Genomic DNA, 20100 nt, shown 5'->3' on the forward strand with positions numbered 1-20100 from the left:
AAAGAAAGAAAGAAAGAAAGAAAGAAAGAAAGAAAGAAAGAAAGAAAAAGGAAAGAAAGAAAGGAAGAAAGAAAGAAAGAAAAATAGGTTTTACTGAAATGGCATAAGTATGATTTTGGAAAGTAACTAGAAATTACTAAATTTTATTAGGAATGCAAATGGTTCCAGGAACACGTATTCACTGAACATAGCTTAGACCATTAAAAAATAAAACAAAATTCACACTTTCAGTGAAAAAAAACCTCTTTAACATTTAGCAGGAAATGTTAGCAGAGAATCATTGCCAATTCATCTTGTGCTAGAATCTGATCACTGCTGAATGCAAAGATGATCAAATACTTTAAATATTAAAAAGTACAAACATTCTCAGTATAAATTTAAAAACAACAACAACAACAACAAAAAAAAAACAACAAAACAAACCCAACCAACAAATCAAACGAAAAACAGTACTACAGAACAACTAGAGATAATGACCCACAGAAGTGCTTGAAGGTATAATTCAGATTTATAGTTATCAATCTTTCACCTAAATATAAGGTTGATAAGTAGTGAGAAAGGTTTCCCTGAGATGTCTTTGGTACTCTATAAAAAACTCCTAGCAGCTGATGATCCAACAAATTCAGCATCCTCTCCCCACTATGGCAATAACAAAGTGCATCCAGGCCATCTGAAGCTTCATCTGCAGATAGTATGGGTTAGACAATAAGGCTACAAATAGACAAAATTCAATATTACTCTTAATAACGATCACTCAAAACCAATAACATTTAATGGCAAAAATAAAAGAAAAGCACTGCAAAAATATAGTGTCTGCCAGGCAGAATCAGCCCAATGGTCTATTTATATTCCTTCCTGAATTTGTTACTATTTTACCAGTGTTTGTTTTTTATAATCAACTACAAAGTAGCTGGTTGACTGCAGTATCTAGCACCTGAATGTCATCATTGAAGCCCTGACAGTTCTAACAACAGGGAGCATAAGGACCAAGTTTACTTGAATTTTGAACATCTCTAATTTTCCTTAATTCTTCCTTTTGTGGTACATCAATTTAAATTTTGCAATCTTTATTTATGTGCAATTTCTGCCAGATCTCTAGCCAACTACTCTTTGGTTCTGGCAGCATTTTTAGAACAGCCTCCTGATGATATTTCATACTTAAATTTATAGCTGAAATAAGGAGAAGAAGAGAGAATTAGAGAGGAATTTAAAAAAAAAAAAAAGAAAAAGAAAATAGCAACAACAACAAAAAAGCTCTTTTCTGTTAGACAACCAAAGGTTTTCTGGAATTTGCATGAACATTTTGTTCAGTTGCAATCCAAGAGCAAGTCAGCGCTTACCTTGCAGATCAGAGAGGTCTTGGCCCCAAGTCGAGCAGACTGGACACATTGATTGGCTCCTTTCCCACCAAAACCAATGAAAAACTTCTGTCCAAGGATAGTTTCTCCAGCTCTTGGCAATCTTGTGGTAAAGCTATTCCAATTTAAAGCAATATTTACATACATTAATGACTGAAAATAGCAACCATCTTCAAAATAAGAGTTACATTCTTACAATTTTAAACGGTCCAACAGCCACTCAATATGAACATCAAAGACTAGAAAGTCCTTTAAGGGTCTCTATTCCACAAGCCACCAGTTTATGTTTATTCCTTATATGCCACTCAGTCAAGCTGCTCATTTATTACTTTTACTTTACTTAGTTTATTACTTAAACTTAATTTATTACTTAGGATTGCATTTCTGTTGTTTCTGTTTCATGTTTCGACCAGAAAAAGAAGCAGTTGATGCCTGACTAGGATTCCCCATTCTTAATTCAATACAGATACATAATAAATCTATAGGTCTTACTGTTCGTGTTGTTTTACTGCAACATTCAGCTCACCTTTACACACTGTTCATTTAACTTCATTACATCTAATTATATACTCTTGAACCACCCTAAGTAATTTTTCACTTTGTTGATGTTCACACCCCTGAAAATTGTAGATCATTATCAAAGCTTTCCTCCCTTCTGCTGTCACTCAGCAGTGACTACTCTCCCTTTTAAATCAAACCCTACAACTCCTCAACATTTTGTTGCTTTTGAACTGACTCCAATTACACTGACATCTTTCTGAGGATGGGTGCCCAGACACAGGAGCACTAATACAAGTGGAGACCCATTGGGGATGTATTCAAGACAGTTCAGTTTAGTTTCCATTTTGAACAAAAAAACAACAAAGTAGAATCGCAATGTTGTTAATGCCACCAGACATTTTGCTATCTCCAGAAAAAGTTGAAAGAAAGAAAACACTCCCCCAAGACAACGGGGGAGAAGTTTCCGAATGCAAAGCTACACTTGCCGCTTACTTTTCCCACTTCTATTAGAAATACAGAACTCAAAGCTGTGTTTACGACTCTCAGATTACCCAAATTTCTGCCTACTCAAGCCATGCATCCCAGGGATACATTTTAAAAATGTAATTCCTACTATCTCCTAAGCTACAAACAAGCTCACAACAAGTGTAGAACAAAGGCCTTCTGCAAGGTAATTCAACCTGTTCAGCCCACATGCAGGTAGCCTGAACCGGCTGCCAAAAGTCTGAAGGAAAGAAAGCGTCCATGGGCAAAGGGGAGTTTGCAGGAATGCAGAGGAATCTGTCCTAATAAGCAAGATTCACTTCACCTCTGTTTGTCATTTTCTAACATTTTGCCAGTAAATCTTAGAACAGCTTTAAAATTGCCAGCTCTCCAATTCAGAAAAAGGTGACATACTTCCACGCTAGTAAGTCACTACTGATTGCTGCCTGAAAAGGACATGAGGGATGCGTTCATGTTACTCTCAACTTTATATAGCAAATGTTAGGGCACCTTAGTGTTTACAAAACCTTAGTGAAGTTAATGCCAGAACACAGCCATACCAAATGAAAGTTTTCAAGAAAAAGCAAGCACTTTCTTCTTATTAACTTTCAGTTTTCAACATCCATAGGTCCAATGTTAAGGATCACAATGAAAATGAAATCTAAACTAGTGAAGCTACATAAGTCTTTAACTCCCACAAGATTACTGCTCTGAGGCAGCTGTTATGGGTCTGTCCCTCAGCAGTACTTACAGTTACTGAAGATATGCAGTTGGGATGCAAACACTAATTAGGGATGTTTGCTAACACAGCACCCCAAGTTTCTGTGTGAGGGTAAGGTAACCATTCAGCAGGTTTTCTTGTATGGAGGACCAGAAAGAAACCCCAAAAAGACTCACAAGTACAGCTACTGGCACTTACTTTGTTTCCAGGCATGTAGAACCAGGTAGCATTCTGTTCGGAAATGTTTAAGGCATTTTAACTAAAAATGTAATGGTGATTTACAATTATAAGTACCTTGTATATATGGAAGGGGTTGGTAAATTAAAGCAGTTTCCCACAGCAGCCTCTGGCAGGCTGTTTACAACAAAGAGTAACTAACATTTGAGGGAACAAAGTGTAATGATAGTAGTAATGAGCAAGGTATATTAATAGTAACATCTATAATTTATTGCTATTTTCTCTATTTTATGTGTCACTGGAAGCCAAAATAGTGATGTGGACCAGAGAATGAAGGTCACAAAACTCAGACAAGGAAGCTCCTGTTTGGTCACTGTCGGGCTTCTGCATGCATACTTCCAGAATTATGTGTCACTCAGCAAAGAATAGATGTTATGCTCAGCCTTGGTAAGCAATAGTAATAGCAGCTCTTGTACAGCTCATTTCTTTGACAGATCTCACTACACTTTAAAAAGCAGAACAACATTGTTATTCCTGTTTTGTGGGTGTGAAACTTAGGCAAGTCATTTTGCCTTTTTGTTCCTTGGGTCAGTCAAGAAGCCACTAGCAAAACCAAAAGCAGAGATGAACTCAATCCTCTAGCACACACAGTCTCCTGATTTCAATTCTGCACTGAGAAACCAGTATCAGGTCTCAGTTCATGTTCCTTCCTTAGGGTGCTTTAGGAGATTACAGCTCGTTCTAAATAGAATTTGTTTCTTCAAAACCCTCATGTATTTTTAGAGAAAGATGAACAATTGTGACATCCCAGCAGGCATCTGCTAACGCTGCTGCTTTGAGATCACATGTATTTGTGAGAAGCACGTTCACCCATACATATTCTAGTCAACAGTGGCTAGACCACGACTTGATTCTTCTCGCAGTTATGTTGGCATCAGCATGCAACTCCAATGAAAGCAGCATAATTACACTGGTGAAAAAACAGGCTCGGTGAGGTGAGGATCTGTGCATCAGTGTTTCAAGTAGGACAGCAAAACAACTGCCTGTGGGAATCAAACAGCTTGTTGAAGACGGGAAGATGACCTTTTTTATTGCTTTGATGAAAAGGCACAAGGCAAAGGGCAAAGGATCAAGTTGGAACAGTGATTTGTAATTAGCCAATTTTAAAAATAGGCTAACAGCCTAGGTAAGAACATGCAGCGAGTTCCTGTAGCTCACTGTAAACAAAAAAAGCCACCCTCATTGCATTTCAGGCACAATCACCAGTCCTTTCAGAATAGTTCTACACTCCAGAAGCCTATTTTTATCTTCTATATTAAAACAAATTCAAAGTACTGATCTATATACATAGCCTGAAAGTTTCACTTTCACTGACATAGGTATTCAAGATTTTTTTCCCCCCAAATGCAACACTTTCCTCTTGTCATTTAATTCTGCAACTGCACTAACTTTCAGTTCAGATCAGACTACTTTAATAAGCATTTCAGGCTTCTGTTATGAGCAGGCAGTGATGACTAATTTGTATAAGGAACCCTATAAATTCTTGGCTTATTGATGGTGCCACAAAGAATACTCAGAATGGCCTAAAAATGATGAAACAGCCAATGTTACTCCAAAACTAGGCTACATAAGTTAATTAGAAAAACTGTCACACTGGTTTTCAGAATTGTTACATAAAGTGTTTTGTAAAGCTATTTACAACTTTGGCATAATTTGAAAACACTGACATGAAAAAAGTAGTTTAAGTTGCTAACTAACAGACTGCTCTGAGCTTATGTGTCAAATTCTCCACAGCTTTGAGAGGATAAATGGTGTAAAGGATATTGATCTCATGTCTTATGAGCAACCAGAAACTGAATGCGAAATCCCCCAAGACCTATTAGATGGGGAAAAAAACCACCATAGAATATATTTTGCAAATCGTGCACAGTAATACAGATCATGGAGGAACTTTCAGACTAAAACATCCTGAAATGCTTTGGGCTACAAATAAAGGGATATAATCACTCAAAATGTCAACAGTTTTAACAAAACAATATTTAAATGTAAGAAACACACAGCAGAATTACCCACAGTTTTTTGTGGGAAATGAAGATTCTTACATCCAGCTATGCTTCAGAGGTTTGGCGTAAACAGAAGTACACAAATAACAATTTCACCAGTGCATTAACTTTGATCCTTTATCTAGTGTGTGCCACAAGTTCTGTTAAAGGCTAGAGCTGGTTAGCACTTGTGTTTTTAGACAGATATCCCTTAGGACTGGTGGCACTGGGAAAAGAACAGAACCTTCCACTACCTCAGTGATGCACTGAACCAGAGGTGAAGTGCAACTAACTGAGTTATGAATGCCACTTTCCACAGTAGTCTGGTTTTCTTGAACAGTTCCCATCTAGCAGCAACTAGATCACAAGCGGAAATATCGTGTCTGAAGGAAGGAGGAAGGGAAAGGGAACAACGCACATAAGCAGCATTTGCATAAACTAATCTTGAAATTAATCATGGTTTGCTTCCGATTCCTGATGCCTAACCGGTGTCTGTTTGGTGCTTTCAACATGCAAAGATATTACAAAGGTACACTATTACTGTCAGCTTCAGCTGATACAGAAGCATTTTCCCAAAGTTCACTGTGCATTCATTGTGCCAGGCTGGATGTGGCTCTGGGCAGCCTGGCCTACTGGTTGGCGACCCTGCACATAGCAGAGGGGTTGAAACTAGATGATCATTGCAGTCCTTTCCAACACAAGCCATTCTATGATTCTCTGATTACCCTTATTGCTTACAGAGTTCACTAACGCCAAATGTTTTGTGTTTTTTCCACAGGTCGTTTTAATTAGCATCAGCAAACTGACCCATGCTGGTGTCCAGCAGGCAGGGTGGGCCAGATCATGTTGCCAGGACTGAGGAGGGGGTGAGTGAGGGAGCAGCAGTACTGCCTTCACTGTGGCCATACATGCATGCTGCCCTGTGCCACTGATACTGCCCTGTCTGCTGAAAACGTGGGATGCTTCGCAACCAGGGCTTTGGTCGTAGTACAACATACTTGGTTCTGTACGAACGTTGAAGAAAATCATAAAGTCTCAGATTATTTCTGGGAAACAATGTGGTTTTAGCGTGCATGAGAAAAAGAAAAGAAAAAAAAAAACAAGATGCACGTCAATGTTTTTCTTTTGAAGAAAGAGAAAAGAAAAACAATATTCTCATCAGGCAGTTCAGAGGGGAAGACAATTTGTATGTTAGATTAGATATCACGTTATCTAAGAGGACTGTCATTTACATAGTATCTAAAGAATATTTAAACACCTTTTTTTTTCTCCTGAAGAACAGTGAAGATAATCAAGGGTATGAAAAAAGTAGCAGAAATGATGCATTTAAAGGCATTTTAATGAACAGGAATATAATGTAAAGGCTTAGAATTTAGCTTTGATTCTGCTCTCTTTGAATCCCTGAATAAAACTGGCTCTTTTTCCCCTCCTGGGAATTCCCTGAAATGGGGAAAATCCCTGGGAGATTAGAGTAGGTGTAGCTAGCCACTGTCTAGTACATACAATTTACTGGGCTTTCATGCTCCTCAGAGCCGAACAAATACAAAGGAAAGAACAGCTCTTGCCTCTAACTAGGAATATTAGTACATCATTGTGGTGAAAAAGTCTCAGACCTCTTTTGGATCTGGCGTAATATTTTGGTTTAGCCTCAGTCTCTTTTGTCTCACTTAATTTTTAAAGATTTGAACATGTACTATGGGAAAGTATCCATAATATGGAGACAAAAAGACCACAATTCTTTTCAAAATCTGATGTTCTTGACTCCTTCTTGCTTTCATCCCTTTTAATAATCCACTAAAGCATCTTATTGGAAGGTAGAAAACTTTCAGAATTGTGAAGAGATTACCTCAGGAATGCAGTTAACTACAGCTTGGTTTAAATATTGGGCTATTCAGTTCTAGGTTTTAGTCTCACTTCAGATCTCTAAACCGAAAAAAATTAGAGACAATTGGAAATAATAGAAAATACTCCATGTATTCTTCCAACTATTTCCCTGAATATGACAAGTCTTTCTTTAAAAAAGTTCACTTTTCATACTACTCATAAAATTGGCTACCATTTCTTGGATGGTCTGGGTTCTCTCACTAGGACACATAACAGTGTAATAAGAGTATCCAAACTGGTACCTGGCAAAATAATTGATGGCTAAAGAACAATCCTTTCACAGGACAGTGCTGAAGTACAGTGGCAGTGTGAGATATAAAAACTTTACCCCATCTTACATTCTGAAGATCTTGCTAAAACTTGCTTGATTTTACATAATCTACAATCTGTCACCATGACACAAACGATGAGTTAGTGCAGAGCAGCAGGAATCATTCCATCCAGTTTTGTGATCAAAGAAACACGTGCATTTTATCAAATACATACATATATATTTTCTAAAGGCAGATTATTTCGTAGATCTCATTACTGAATGCGTCAACAGTTGAACTGACACAATGGTGAACATCTCTGGCAAGTGAAAAATTTAAAGGAATGGCTGAGACTACAGCAGGGCCACAAAAGTGGCACCTTCTTATATAAGCTTTACCTCTTCCAAAATAATATTGTGCAATCACAAACTGAGCTTAAAAAGACCAAAACACATAACATATAGAAGGAGAATGGATGTACATAGCCCTCCAACGAGGACTTCAATGAATGTTTCTGCTGACCCTCTGTACAGGGGTAAATTTTGCCCTTCTAGATCTTAAAAGATGGAACAAAGAAGGCACTCAGATGAATATCCTGCAGCTGTTAGAGTAGCATGCTGTAGTGCACGTCATTGAAATGACATCATCAAGAGATCAGAGTTCCTAAATTATACTGGAGAGCTGAAAGTTTCAGAACAAAGGAAAAAGCTTTTCCTGGAACAGTAGGCCTTTCCTCACATCTCTAGCAGTTAACTTTCAGGGAAAAGGTGGGCACAACACCGGCGATGTAATTCCGAACTGGATGCTCAAAAGAGATTAAAAAATGCATGAATCTAACCTGAGATATTTAAGCCTCAGCAAAAGTTCCATCACTTTTACAAAACATCTGTTTTGTATTTTAAAAAGATTGTGGAAATTTTCAAAATTACTACTCTCTAACTATTATTTCCCTCCCACGTTGTTCTTCATTGATACCTCTCTATTACATTATTTTTGGAACTGCAGTTACATAATTATTTTCAAGGCAATATGATGATGATGTTAGAATAGACTGTTTCCAAAACGTGCTGTTCTTACCTAGCACTGCAGAAGTCTTCCTGCAGTTCCTATGCTGAACAGAACACTGTAACTTCACAAAATACCAGGCTTAAAGCAGAAACCAAACAGAAAAAAATCCTACAAAACAAAATAACCTTTGCAACCCAAGCAAAGAGTGATCTTTACATGTCTCTGAATGATAAAGAAGACATATGTGGCCTAGATAGGTCACAGGGTCCTAGTTCTTGTCAGCATAATTTCTTATACAATGGTAAATCAACAAAGTAATCCATGCTTCTGTTTCACTCTCATGCAGAAAAAAATATCAGCTGCTGATCTCCCTGAAGTCTTCTCCTCTGTTTATTCTCCTTCCTCCTGTGCCACCCTCCACATTATTTATGGGCATTTTGTACACAAGCACATTTGCTTTATGAACTACAATACTAAAAGCAGCATCATAGATGTGTTTTCACTACATAGTTATCAAGATGAAGTAGTGCAGTCTAAATACTATTTGTGCTCCCCAGTAAAAAGTTGCTCTAAAAGCTTGTGGCCAAGACAATAATTCTGATAAAGTTTTTCAATAAATTTTTAAATACAGTGTTTCCTTCAGAATCCACATGGGTCACAACTGAAAAATGTAAGCAAAAATTTAATTTACATACACTTAGTCAATTTATCAATAAATGTAGCCAACATATTTAAATACACCAAAATCCTTCAGTAGCTGTTTCTGCTTTAAAGCTAGCTTACCCTTGATTCACCAATAAACAAAGCTATACTTTAAATTCCTTCTCATCATAAAGGTGTCTACTAGAGTCTTCTATTACAGCAACATTAAAGCTTGTGTGGCAAAGACAAGAATTGGCAGTGTACAGAGGGTGCTTGCCTTTGTCATGGTTAACTCAGTCACAGCAGGTAGGAATCTCCTCTGCATTTACCTTTTTCACAGTTTAAGTTTTCTGAGGAAAAGTAGATCTCTAAATATCAGAAAGATGTGAATATCAGAAAGTGAGGCACTGAAATAGATTGCCCAGAAAGAGGTGGTGGATGTTCCATCCGTGGAGACATTCAAGGTCAGACAGCACAGGGCTCTGAGCGCCCTGAAGTAGCTGTAGGTGTCCTTGATCACTGCAGGGAGTTGGATTAGATGACCCTTAAAGGTCCCTTCCAACTCAAACTATTCTACGATTCCATGTAAATCTGCATAACCCTGGCTTGCAATACCTGCCAACAGACAACTCTCATGTCTCCAGTAATGCCCACGATTTAACGAGCAACAAGGAATGAAAACTGACGGATTATCTGCTCATTTTCACTGCCTCTATATGGTGTACTGCTGAGCCCCAGCAAAACCACCAACTGCTTTTCCCAGCAGGTCATTCTTTACTTAGTTCTATCTGGCTAAAAACCCAACAGATTGAATAATAGTAGGATGTTCCCAATAAATAATACTAACGGGATCAGGGAATTAGAAGGAAGGAGGTATGTTCATTCTCATTACAGATGAGAACATGAGAAATGCTTGTTTTTCCAAATAAGTAATGAATTTGATTTGCCTTTCATATTCCTTCCCATCTTTTATTTTCAGCAATGACCAACGCACCTTCTTTTTCTTTTTGCTGTGTATACTATCAAGATTTACACATTTTAAATAAACAGGGAACTGAGAAGATAGGAAGTATGGGAAATGATGGAGGCAGTAAATTAGCAAAAGGGAATTCTGATTCTTTGGAAGCAAAAGTTATTTATGGAAAGATGAGGGGCAGAAAAAAGAGCAGTACAGCAAACAAGTGCATTGCAGAGAGACAGCAACAAGAGGTGGAGATAAGCAAGGGAAAATCATTATGGTTCAGGGATGACATGCTATTGATCTAGTAGAGGGAAATAAAAGGAGAGAAAACGGAGTGAAGTCAGAAATGGAAAGAAGAAATAATAAAACCCATAAAGGAGTGCAGAACTGATATATTCGGGGACATTACCACCTTCTTATTTTATAATTACGTGTCAGAAGGATCATCATGTTCTGCACCTGCTTAGGCACCACACTGGTAAAAAACCTTTATGTATTTTCTTCAGGCTCAATGTATACGTTGCTAGGCTTGGAGGGAACCACGAATGTCAGCATCAAATAATTTACTGGAGCTTGATATAAGAGCTAACAACTGGAGCCTTATAAAACAAGCACCGAAACCTTACTAGTGAACTCCTATGGAAAGAACAGCTCAGACAGCTCCTCTAGGCAACATCATATATATGCCTGCCTAGAGTGTTTTTACACAAATTTGTTACCATCGACCGTACGATCTTTATTGCAGCTTTTGATTTGTGCTAGCAGCTCTTTACTGTCAGGAGTACTAAAATTTACCCAAAGATATTTATGTCTAGAAATACATCTAGGAAAACAGTTATTTCCATTAATAGTACAGCCAGAAAGTAATTCATTAACAAGACAGAACATAACTATTCATCATACCACTCTGAGGCTCATTGTGGGGCGGAGGGATGGGGGGAAAAGAAAATACAAGAGTATCAGTGTTGAGTGTTAAAATATAATGCTTAACAGTTGTATGTATTGTGACAAATATTTTCTAAGGAATTTCTTTAGAAAATTTCCCTTTTGATTCAGTATTCTTGTATGGCAAAGATTTCCAAGCTAGAAGGACAAGATAGGTTATTTTAAATTGTCAAAAAGAATTTCCAATAAGAACAGGGAAAGTAACAACAACAACAACAACAAAACCTGTGGAATTTATATGGTAAAAGTATTCAGTGGGGCAAGAAAACTTAGATACATTAATAATTCAATGTAATATTCTATCTCCATCACTAGCATAGAGCAGGAGCCATAGGAATACCCTGAAGTACTGATGACAGCAATGCCCAGTGGATCACTGGTTTGGATTCTAATTATTTGCAACTGTACAGTACCCAGGAATTCTACAAAAAGCAAAAGATGACAGTTGTGAAATCTGTGAAGGGGGGTGTTATAATGTGAAGCAATGGCCATATGCTATTGTGAATTGCTGAGGCAAAATTACATCTTTCTGTAGCAGAAATTAACACAAATGCTTCACTCCTGATGTTCTTATTGGAAAAATGGTAACTAAGCTTTTATTCCAACAGCCTCCTTCCTGATCATAATGTTATTAGTTTTTGTCTTCTCACTTTCCTCAGAGATATCACTCTGGGTTTTCCAGGGGCAGATGAAGACACTCAGGTGGCTGCTCTAACATCAGCTGGCTGTATGCTCACTAAAAGCTGAGGCATATCAGTCTCAAAAAGACTGCACACAAGAATTGTGTCTTTTTTTATTCCATTCCAGCCTGGCATTGCCTGGCTCTGTCTCCATGAACTTCAGTGAGAGAAGAAGCTCTTTTATATTGCAGCAACTAAGGTGGGAATAATTTCAGGAAGAACTTTTTCAAATACTAGACACTCAGTGAAAATGGACACACGCAAGTCTTTTATGTAATTGGGCTCAGCATTTTGAGATTTTCTTCTAACGCTCTGTCCCAGACTACTTAAGTAGAGATATTAAGAGAGTTCAGTTCTCTTATGTGGGAAAGCAGGCGGGATGAAAAGTGCACAGGAGTCACATATTTCTGTAATTAAAATACATAACCATAACATGGCCACAAATTTTGGCTCATGTTGCAATATCTAGGCTGATGACCTCCGTTCTCTGTCAACCTTTTTCCTCTCTCTCTATTCTTGCTTAGAAAATTCTACCTTCTTGACTTAAAAATTCCGAAGTATTTAAGTGATGAAACGAGTAAAGCTATTAACCTACCACGTGCATCTTCTAGCGTAAGCAGCTGTTATAACAGTGGACACTACACTGTAAATGAATGAACTTTCCTTCGCCATCAGTGTTGAAACTGGCCTCGGCTGTCACCAGACAATGAGAAACCACATACATACTCAGGAAGGTTCAACAAAGAGATTCAGCTACCGATAGCTGGCAAAGAAGGCACCCATTAAAAAGATGAGAAGACTGATAGGCACACTGCTTTACTTTTGTGGGTAGTGTCTAATAGTTTACTGACCTCGAAAGGGAAAAAATGCCAGTCTCGTGAGACTGTAAACTTGTGGTGCTGTGAATCAAAGCAGGGAGTAGCGCTGAACAACACAGAACAAGGAGCACCGTGGTGCTTCAGATGAGTGCTCTTTGCACGGCAGGAACACAAGATGGAGTAGCTGACTTTCTTCTCCCACTTGGAAAATACACCCCAAAAACTTATCACCTGCTAGGATCAAAATGTTTCTGGATTCATTTACTCCATTACCCAAGTGAACTCTCTAGAGAATTAAGCAATAGTTTCCTTGCCTCATATGGACTAAACCTAAAAGCTTGGTAAACACCAGTTTTATCTCACAAACCATAATTTTTAATTGCTAACACACATAGGAAGGGCATAATCCTCCACTGATGATATCATAGTCTACTGCCATGGAAATGACTGCAGTACCATAAACACAGGTTTAAGATGACCTCATTTTAGTAGGAAAGAGGGAAATTTCAGTGGAATGTGAATGACATTGGGAGTAAGCACACAAAGATACTTTATAGTAAAAAACCTCTCTTGTCAGTTGAAATATGGAAGATGAAGGCAACAGCTAAAAGAGTGGCTGAACAGTGCAGGAGTTCTGCTGTCCAAGCTGTATTACTGCCTCTGAATTGCTGAATACAGAGAGCCCTCTGAACTCACGTCAGGGTTCCTCTCCATAAACTCACTGCTCCAGACAGGAGTGAAATCCCTGCCCTGACAGGCTCACAGTTTAACCACATGAGCATGAACAAAGTAGGGCTATGAGAATACAGGGCAGGATCATAGAACAACATTGTAGCTGGAACGCTTCCTAGAATGAGTAAGTGCTTCAGAAGTGGGAGGAAGAGAACCATACAGTCTCTTGAAGCACACAAAATAACATGAAGTCAGAGGCAAATTCAGAAGTACAATCTCAATGTGGCAAGTGCTAAGCATCTTGGCATCAGCTCAGGAAAATACATATATTTAACCTTCAGCTCTGAAGTAATCTGAGAGGCGTCAAACAACTTAAAGATTGGAAGTTGAATTTTGTGTGTAAGCTTTGTGTTGCTGAGAGCTAGGAATGCTGAGAGCAGTGTAGGACCCTAAGATGGAATGAGAAAAGAAGTTTGGGCTGAGAACAGGGAGTGGAGAAATGCAACAGGCGATAATGATCTCACTTAAGTAGAACCTTTCATCTTAAAGGATCTCAAAGCAATTTACAAACTTAAACAGACCAGACACTGCAGCTGGTAGGAACAGAAGCAGACATCTGGGAACTCATTCATGGGAAGGAGGAGGTAATAGAGGACTTACTGGGTGCTGTATCTTCCAAAGTGCTGTTGCTGGGAGAAGACAGCAAGACTAGAACAGAGCTTTTTCCTAAGCCTCGCCAAGCAGCCATGTGAGAAAACTGCAGAAAACAAGCAGGCAGCTCTGCCTGAGCTGGCAGAAAGAGAAGCAGAAAAACAGGGGCTCTCTGGACAGCTGGGGAGCTGTAGCTGTTAGGATTGTAGTTCCCCTGCTTTTTTTCTCAGCCTCAGCTCTACAGCTTCTTCACACTTTCTGCTATAAAACCTCATGCCTATCATTTTGCCCTTTCAAAACCTTCCTCCAGTTTCTCTCCACCTTTTCTCTATCTTTCTACAAAGCCAAATCCCTTCACTTTTGGTCCCAGAACTCCAAAATCTTTTCCAAGTGCACAGTAGGGCAAGCAATGCTACTTTTTGATTCTGGGAAGACAAAGAAATTACTTCAAATATGTCATTTATGTAGTACAGGCCTGACTATAGTACTGTAACAAGCATTCTTTAGCTCAAAAGCACTACTAAATACATATTATTAAACTGAACTAGGTAAATCTAAAAATTAAGAATCATATTAGATATTGTTGAAATGAAGTTACTTCTGGAAGGAAAGACATCACCTAATTTCAGTACACAGTAGATGAGTACAAAAAATAAAGACACCAAATGAAAGGGCAGAAGATTTCAATTAAATGGAATCCAGAAAGCAACTCTTTTATTCCATTTAGATTAAAAAAAAAACTTTAAGTTAAATGATGTAGTTTAACATCTGTATTTCCCAAGACTTTTGAAACTTACATGTTTCCAATAAAGAAGGGAGAAAAAGAGTTTTCATGGATAAGAACCAAAGACAAGTGTATAGCAGGTGTTCTAAGATGTCCAGCTCAAGCAGGACCCACAGCATCCTCTGCTACACAAACAACAGTTTGTTTCAGAAAGTGCCAGCTGTGATCAATGGTACACTGTCTCCTCCTCATGTTTTATAAACTTGGTTGCAAATGCAGCTCTTGTAATACATTAAAAGAAGTCATTGGTGGCCTCAGCTTAGATATCCTGTGTTTTTAAGTAAAATCCAGCCAGACATTTCCCCACCTTCTTCAATATTTTATACTTTTTTTTTTTTTTTTTTTTTTTTGCTAGAAGAACTTTGATGGAAGCTCTTCAGGAGTGAAATGTAATTCCCAATAGTTTTAATACAGTAAAACATTAAACTGTGATGCATCCTGAAATAAACACTCCTATCTCAGGGGGCAGAGACAATTTCACATCAGTTTGCAGCATTGGAAAGCCTCCTCTGATATGAATGAGCTTTGTGTCAGTCAGGTCTTACATCAAATAAGCAGAGTCTGAGCTATTTTGGATACTCGAAACTATATTTGTATAGAACAACTTTATTCCTTTAGTCTGTTATTGAGAATTTCACCAACCTGATTTTTACTGTCTATTTTTTTTTTTTTTTTTTTTTCCCCAGGATGCAGCTTTCTTCTTGTAAGGCAAGAGAAGTCAAAGGGGATTTGTTCTAAACCATATTTGAGGTCCTCTATAATCAGGACAGAACAACAAAGCACAGAGCCTGCAGATCTTACATTTACTATACATCCAAAACTTTGCTAGGTCAGAGAAGAAGACGAGGCTCTGAAATCAAGCCCAGATTTTTCACTATTACATAAAGCAAACAATTCACAGATGACACATTCTCTCATGCCTCGATGCCTTTCTCTGGATCCAAAAGATTAATTTCCTCAACTGGACTAAGCTTGTATTCCTTCTCAGTTGTGCTTTCCCATGCTGCTGGCAACAGCAGATTGACTAGAATGAGGAGTGGCTGCTGCAGGGGAAGCATTACAGATAAAAACAAAAACACAAACGGAATGGGTTTGAAGGATTCTAGAACACTTTTCTCTGCTGCTAGGAGAAGCTGAAGAGCAGAAAAAAATATATGAAAGAACAGGAACTCTGAAACTTGGTGACTGCATGCATGAGAAACGGTGGCAATGAGAACACGTGAAAGACCTGGAAACAAAGCAAAGTTTTATGTGAGACTTTCCCTGCTACCTCAAAAGAAACATAAGAAAATTCCTTTTCATATCCCTGCAAAAAAGAAAAAGGCTGAAATTAGTGATCCAAGTATTGCACTTTAAAAAGTACATACACTGCTTAAGATTATGGATTTCCAACGAGACAGTGAGTCATTTACTGCAGCACTTCAGCAGACAGTAGCCACCAGGAAAAGCTGAAGAGAAAGAGGTAGAATCTCATTCACCAATGGAGGTAACTTTGCCATTATGCAAAAGCAGGGACTGTGCTCTGTTAATGAAGGTGATTTGACACACCCATCAGACTCCTCTGGATGTTAATTCCAGATATGCATTTGTCACTACTGTCCATTCTGGCAACACACTACTTTGTAGGTCAGTGCTTCCTCCACCAAGTCTTCTTCTAGTGAATGCCTTTAATTGGTTGGCTTGTTGCAAGGACAATGGTTACAAGAGGGGGCCTGAAGCCCTACTTTCTAGTTCTGTTCCCCAGAGGAAATAAGCAATCTGAGAGAAGGATTAAGATCCACTGAAAAACTAAGACTTCAAATTTTGAACATCCTAACAAACATCATTTTCCAGCATTTGGGCTGTCGTCTCATTCTCTTGAATTCAAGCGAAAAACTGTTGCTATTGTGACTATCTAAAGACTTTTTCCATCTTACATTTTGTTCCTTGCTTTTGCTGTTTTCAATTCCCATGCCAAAGTTTCTCCTGTTTATTCTAATTGTTTTAGTGTGTCTGACTCTCATTGGTTTATATGTTTAGTCTTGTCCTGATTTAGTATGAATTAAAACACTGCCACGCTCAGACTGCAAATATGAGTCAGAACAGAAACTATTTAAATAATACTATGGATGGTACCCATCTGGCTTGATATCTAGATCATATAGAATAATGCTGTTTTTGTTTTCTGCTACTGTTGTCTGGAATTGCCGATGAAGTGTTGATTGTGATTGTGACCACAAGTATGTTTTGTTCCTGGTCCTGTTAAGCCAAAAGAGTGTGGTTTACTGCATGTATGTACGTGAGGTTGTTTTGATTATACTAAATTCACTTTAAAAAACCCACATTTTGCCACTGCAGCGCTACAGGACAATAAGAAAAGAATTTCCAATGAGAACAGTATTTTAAAAGCAAACCACTGGGCTCCTTCTCTTTAAAAGAATCTTAAGGGACGCTACCCTTTCTTCTGAATTTGATTATTTCTCAAAATTACATGTGAATACTGTTTTCAACTGAAGGCCTCCTTTCCTTCTCTTCTCATTCATTATGTAAGACTTAGCAAATTTCACATTGCATATTTCACACAGAGGTTATGCTTCTTTAAATCACTTGTTTACTGTGTTGAGTAAAAACATTATATGGCAACTTTTTTTTTATTTGGTGAATCTGGTTACCATATGTTCAATGGTAGCTTCAGGCATATCATTTGGATTTTCAGTACCTTGTCTCTGAAGACCTAGGAATGCTTACCACTAAATACTTGCCACCCTCATTTTCTAGTTTTCCAGAAAGAGGGTGAAGACTGTGTTCTGGAGGGCCAATGTTGCACCCTGTCAGTGCCTCTGGCAAAGCCTCAATGAGTACGCCTCTATTCTAGGAAAGACAGGCTTCAGTTCTAAGCAGTGAATAAGACTATCGACCACAATGTGCCCAAAGACGTGCCTGACCTCATAGTGCACGACCCTCATAGTTTATTCAGACTCTTCAAATGGGTGATAGACAGGCATGTAACACGTGAGCACTGCTCTCCGTGTCTTTTCCAAACTAAAACATCAGCATAAATGACAGACAAGTGGATGAAAACCTGACGTTCTTCTGTTCCTGCTGAAATGAACCCATACTATATATGGCTCCCCCTACATTGCAGACATAAAGACAGTTAAGAGAGACTCCTAGCATGAATTCCAACCTGGCAGTTTTTTAATAAAGTTTGCTTATCATTCCCTGTTTCGCAGCTTTGCTCCTCACTTAGAGGCATCCCAGCCCACAGCCCCATGCTTTCAGGTAATCTGACCAGGATTTTTAACGCTGGCTACATCCAGACTCTGTCTACCCAGAGTTTTCAGCCTGATTAAACATTTGCCAGCTAAATTTAAACCCATTCTTTTTCCTGGTTTGTGAAGTGCCTGAAATCCTATGCTAATAACAAAGAATGAAGCTATCCATTCTTTTTCAGTTGAGTCAAATCAGCTTATCGCTAATAAAAAGCCCTTCACTGCTCCTTAAAGCAGAGGCTAATAATGGTGAGTCAGATACATTCTTGTGATAGCAGTTGTTCAGTTAAGAAACCCTCTCAGCTGACTGAAAAGCGAAATAGCTTTTTTAGAACGACTTAATCTCACTGTAACAGCATCTATGGCTGTAACCAATGGTTTAATGGTTCAGTGCCCTGTTAATAAGGTTTCAAACAAGTGACTGTATTTTCATCACACCAAACTTGAAGCCAAAAAGCATGGGAGCTTTCTGGGTGTTGCTTTTTTGTTTGTTTGTTTTTTTGCTTTGCTTTCTTTTTGTTTAACTGTCAAGAAAGCACCCAAACCCATGGCTGGCAGTAGTGCTTAAGCTGGCAAAGTTTTGATTATTTTTGTTTCCACATTTTAGAGAGACAGAAGAACTTTCTGAGAATAAAGGGCCATGTTTTGTGTTTCAATATAACGTCATAAGCTCAGATCCACATAATGTCAAGATCAGTTCTACATTATCTTACTCTGACCTCCAAGATAACTATTCTTCCTGGTAAACTGCAGTGTATTCTGCAAATCACATAAAGCATTAATTTTTTTCTGATACAAGTTCTATGATTATTTAAGAGTTTTTGCAAGGCAGGCCTATGCCTACACTGCACTTCGTCCTCAGCATAATCTTCTATTCATGTATTCTGCTCTTTCTTGCCCCACAGGCGTCAATGTAGCTGCCTCTTGATTCAGATTGAGGAACTGTGTTTTTAACTGCAGAATTCCCAACAGGATGTGTTGATGCAGTCCAGACACACACACTTTCAAATTCTATTTTAACCAACTCTGCATACATAGTTTAAAGCCAGATGTGTTAAATATAGTGCAAATAAAGGACTGATTTGCAAGTGTACTGGGGCCAACAAGGTCAGGCAGTTTGAATTAGTATTTTCATCATCATCAACTCCTGCAATTTCATTTGAATTCTCCTGATATTTAGTATTTGTTATAAAGTCGGGCTGTGGGAACCAAGAGCTTTCATGAATCTGTCTGCTTTAACTTTTATTAGAAGCTTGGAAACCTTACCTATGTACAAAAAGAAAGAAGGAAAAACACAGTGAAGTCCAAGCACCTAATTCCAAACCCCAAATGCCCAAAGGATGAATCAAAAAGAAGGAAGACATTCCTTTAAAAAAGGATTTCATAGTTTGAAAACCCACTCTGTGGTGCAGAGGAGCTAGATTTTGTTAGGGCTCCTTACTTCCACTTCCCGACCTGTATGGATACGCATAGCTCAGGGCCTTCTCTCTCTGTCAGATAACAGTGGACCGCAGCACTGGGCTTCGTTCTACTTTTTCACAGGCCTAATTTCAGTTTCTTTACAACATCAAGCTCTCATTCTTGCTTTTCCGGCAGAAATGAGCGGCTTTGAGCTGAGAACGCGTTTCCAGCCGATCGGATTTATTTACCTTTCTCAAATCGTTTCTTTGCTGATAACGAGTATCGGAGCGCACGGTTTCCCGGGCATATCGCTCCAGCCAGGGCGCCGCCGGGCCCCCGAGCACAGCCGAAACCGCAAACCCACGTCTCCCTTCCCCCTCACGGCGGAGGCGGCTGACCGAGGCCCGTCTCCCCGCTCCTTGAGGCTCCCAGCAAAGGGGCTGACCCTGACGGGCCCGGCAGCTCGGCGCGGCGGCCCGAGCTCCGTCTGGGCCACGGGCTCCGTGCCGCCGCGCCAGGTACTAACCTGACCAGGTCGGTCATACACGATCCCACCACCGCCACCTCGGCGGCCATGGCGCTGGGGACGGGGCAGACAAACCGGCTCCGAGGCCCGGACCCTGGACCCTGAACCCAGCCTCCGCGTCAAGCCGCGCCGCGGCTTCGCCCGTTGCCACGGCGACGGGCGGGTGAGAGGGGGGGCCTCGGCCGGTAGGGGCGCCCCTGGCGAACGCCTGTCGGGACGCAGCTCTCTTCGCTCCTGTCCGCCCTCGTCCCGCCAGCTAATTCCGCGCCGCGCCGCTTCGGCTGCGGCCTCCCCGCGGCCCCTCACCTCCCCGGCTCTACCCCCACGCTGCGCGGAGACAAAAT

At 39.4% G+C, this 20100-nt stretch overlaps 1 protein-coding gene across 2 annotated transcripts in view; it reads right to left on the reverse strand.

The window, feature by feature from the left end:
• Positions 1-19881, reverse strand: part of RBKS (ribokinase) — a 70953-nt gene extending 51072 nt beyond the window's left edge. Inside the window, exons 1-3 of one of the 2 annotated variants that reach the window (XM_042876938.1) lie at positions 19757-19837; positions 3262-3322; positions 1341-1473 (exon numbers count right to left, since the gene is read on the reverse strand). In XM_042876938.1, coding sequence (XP_042732872.1) covers positions 1341-1473; positions 3262-3293 — 165 coding nt within the window. In that variant the 5' untranslated portion in view covers positions 3294-3322; positions 19757-19837. Of the gene's footprint in view, positions 1-1340; positions 1474-3261; positions 3323-19756 lie in introns of both variants that reach the window. The other variant, XM_042876933.1, reaches the window with a different exon arrangement.
• Between the last annotated feature and the right edge of the window lie 219 nt (positions 19882-20100).

This window comes from Lagopus leucura, unplaced genomic scaffold (genome assembly GCF_019238085.1).
Source record: "Lagopus leucura isolate 7727_CA_CO unplaced genomic scaffold, USGS_WTPT01 Super-Scaffold_73, whole genome shotgun sequence".
NCBI lineage: Eukaryota > Metazoa > Chordata > Aves > Galliformes > Phasianidae > Lagopus > Lagopus leucura.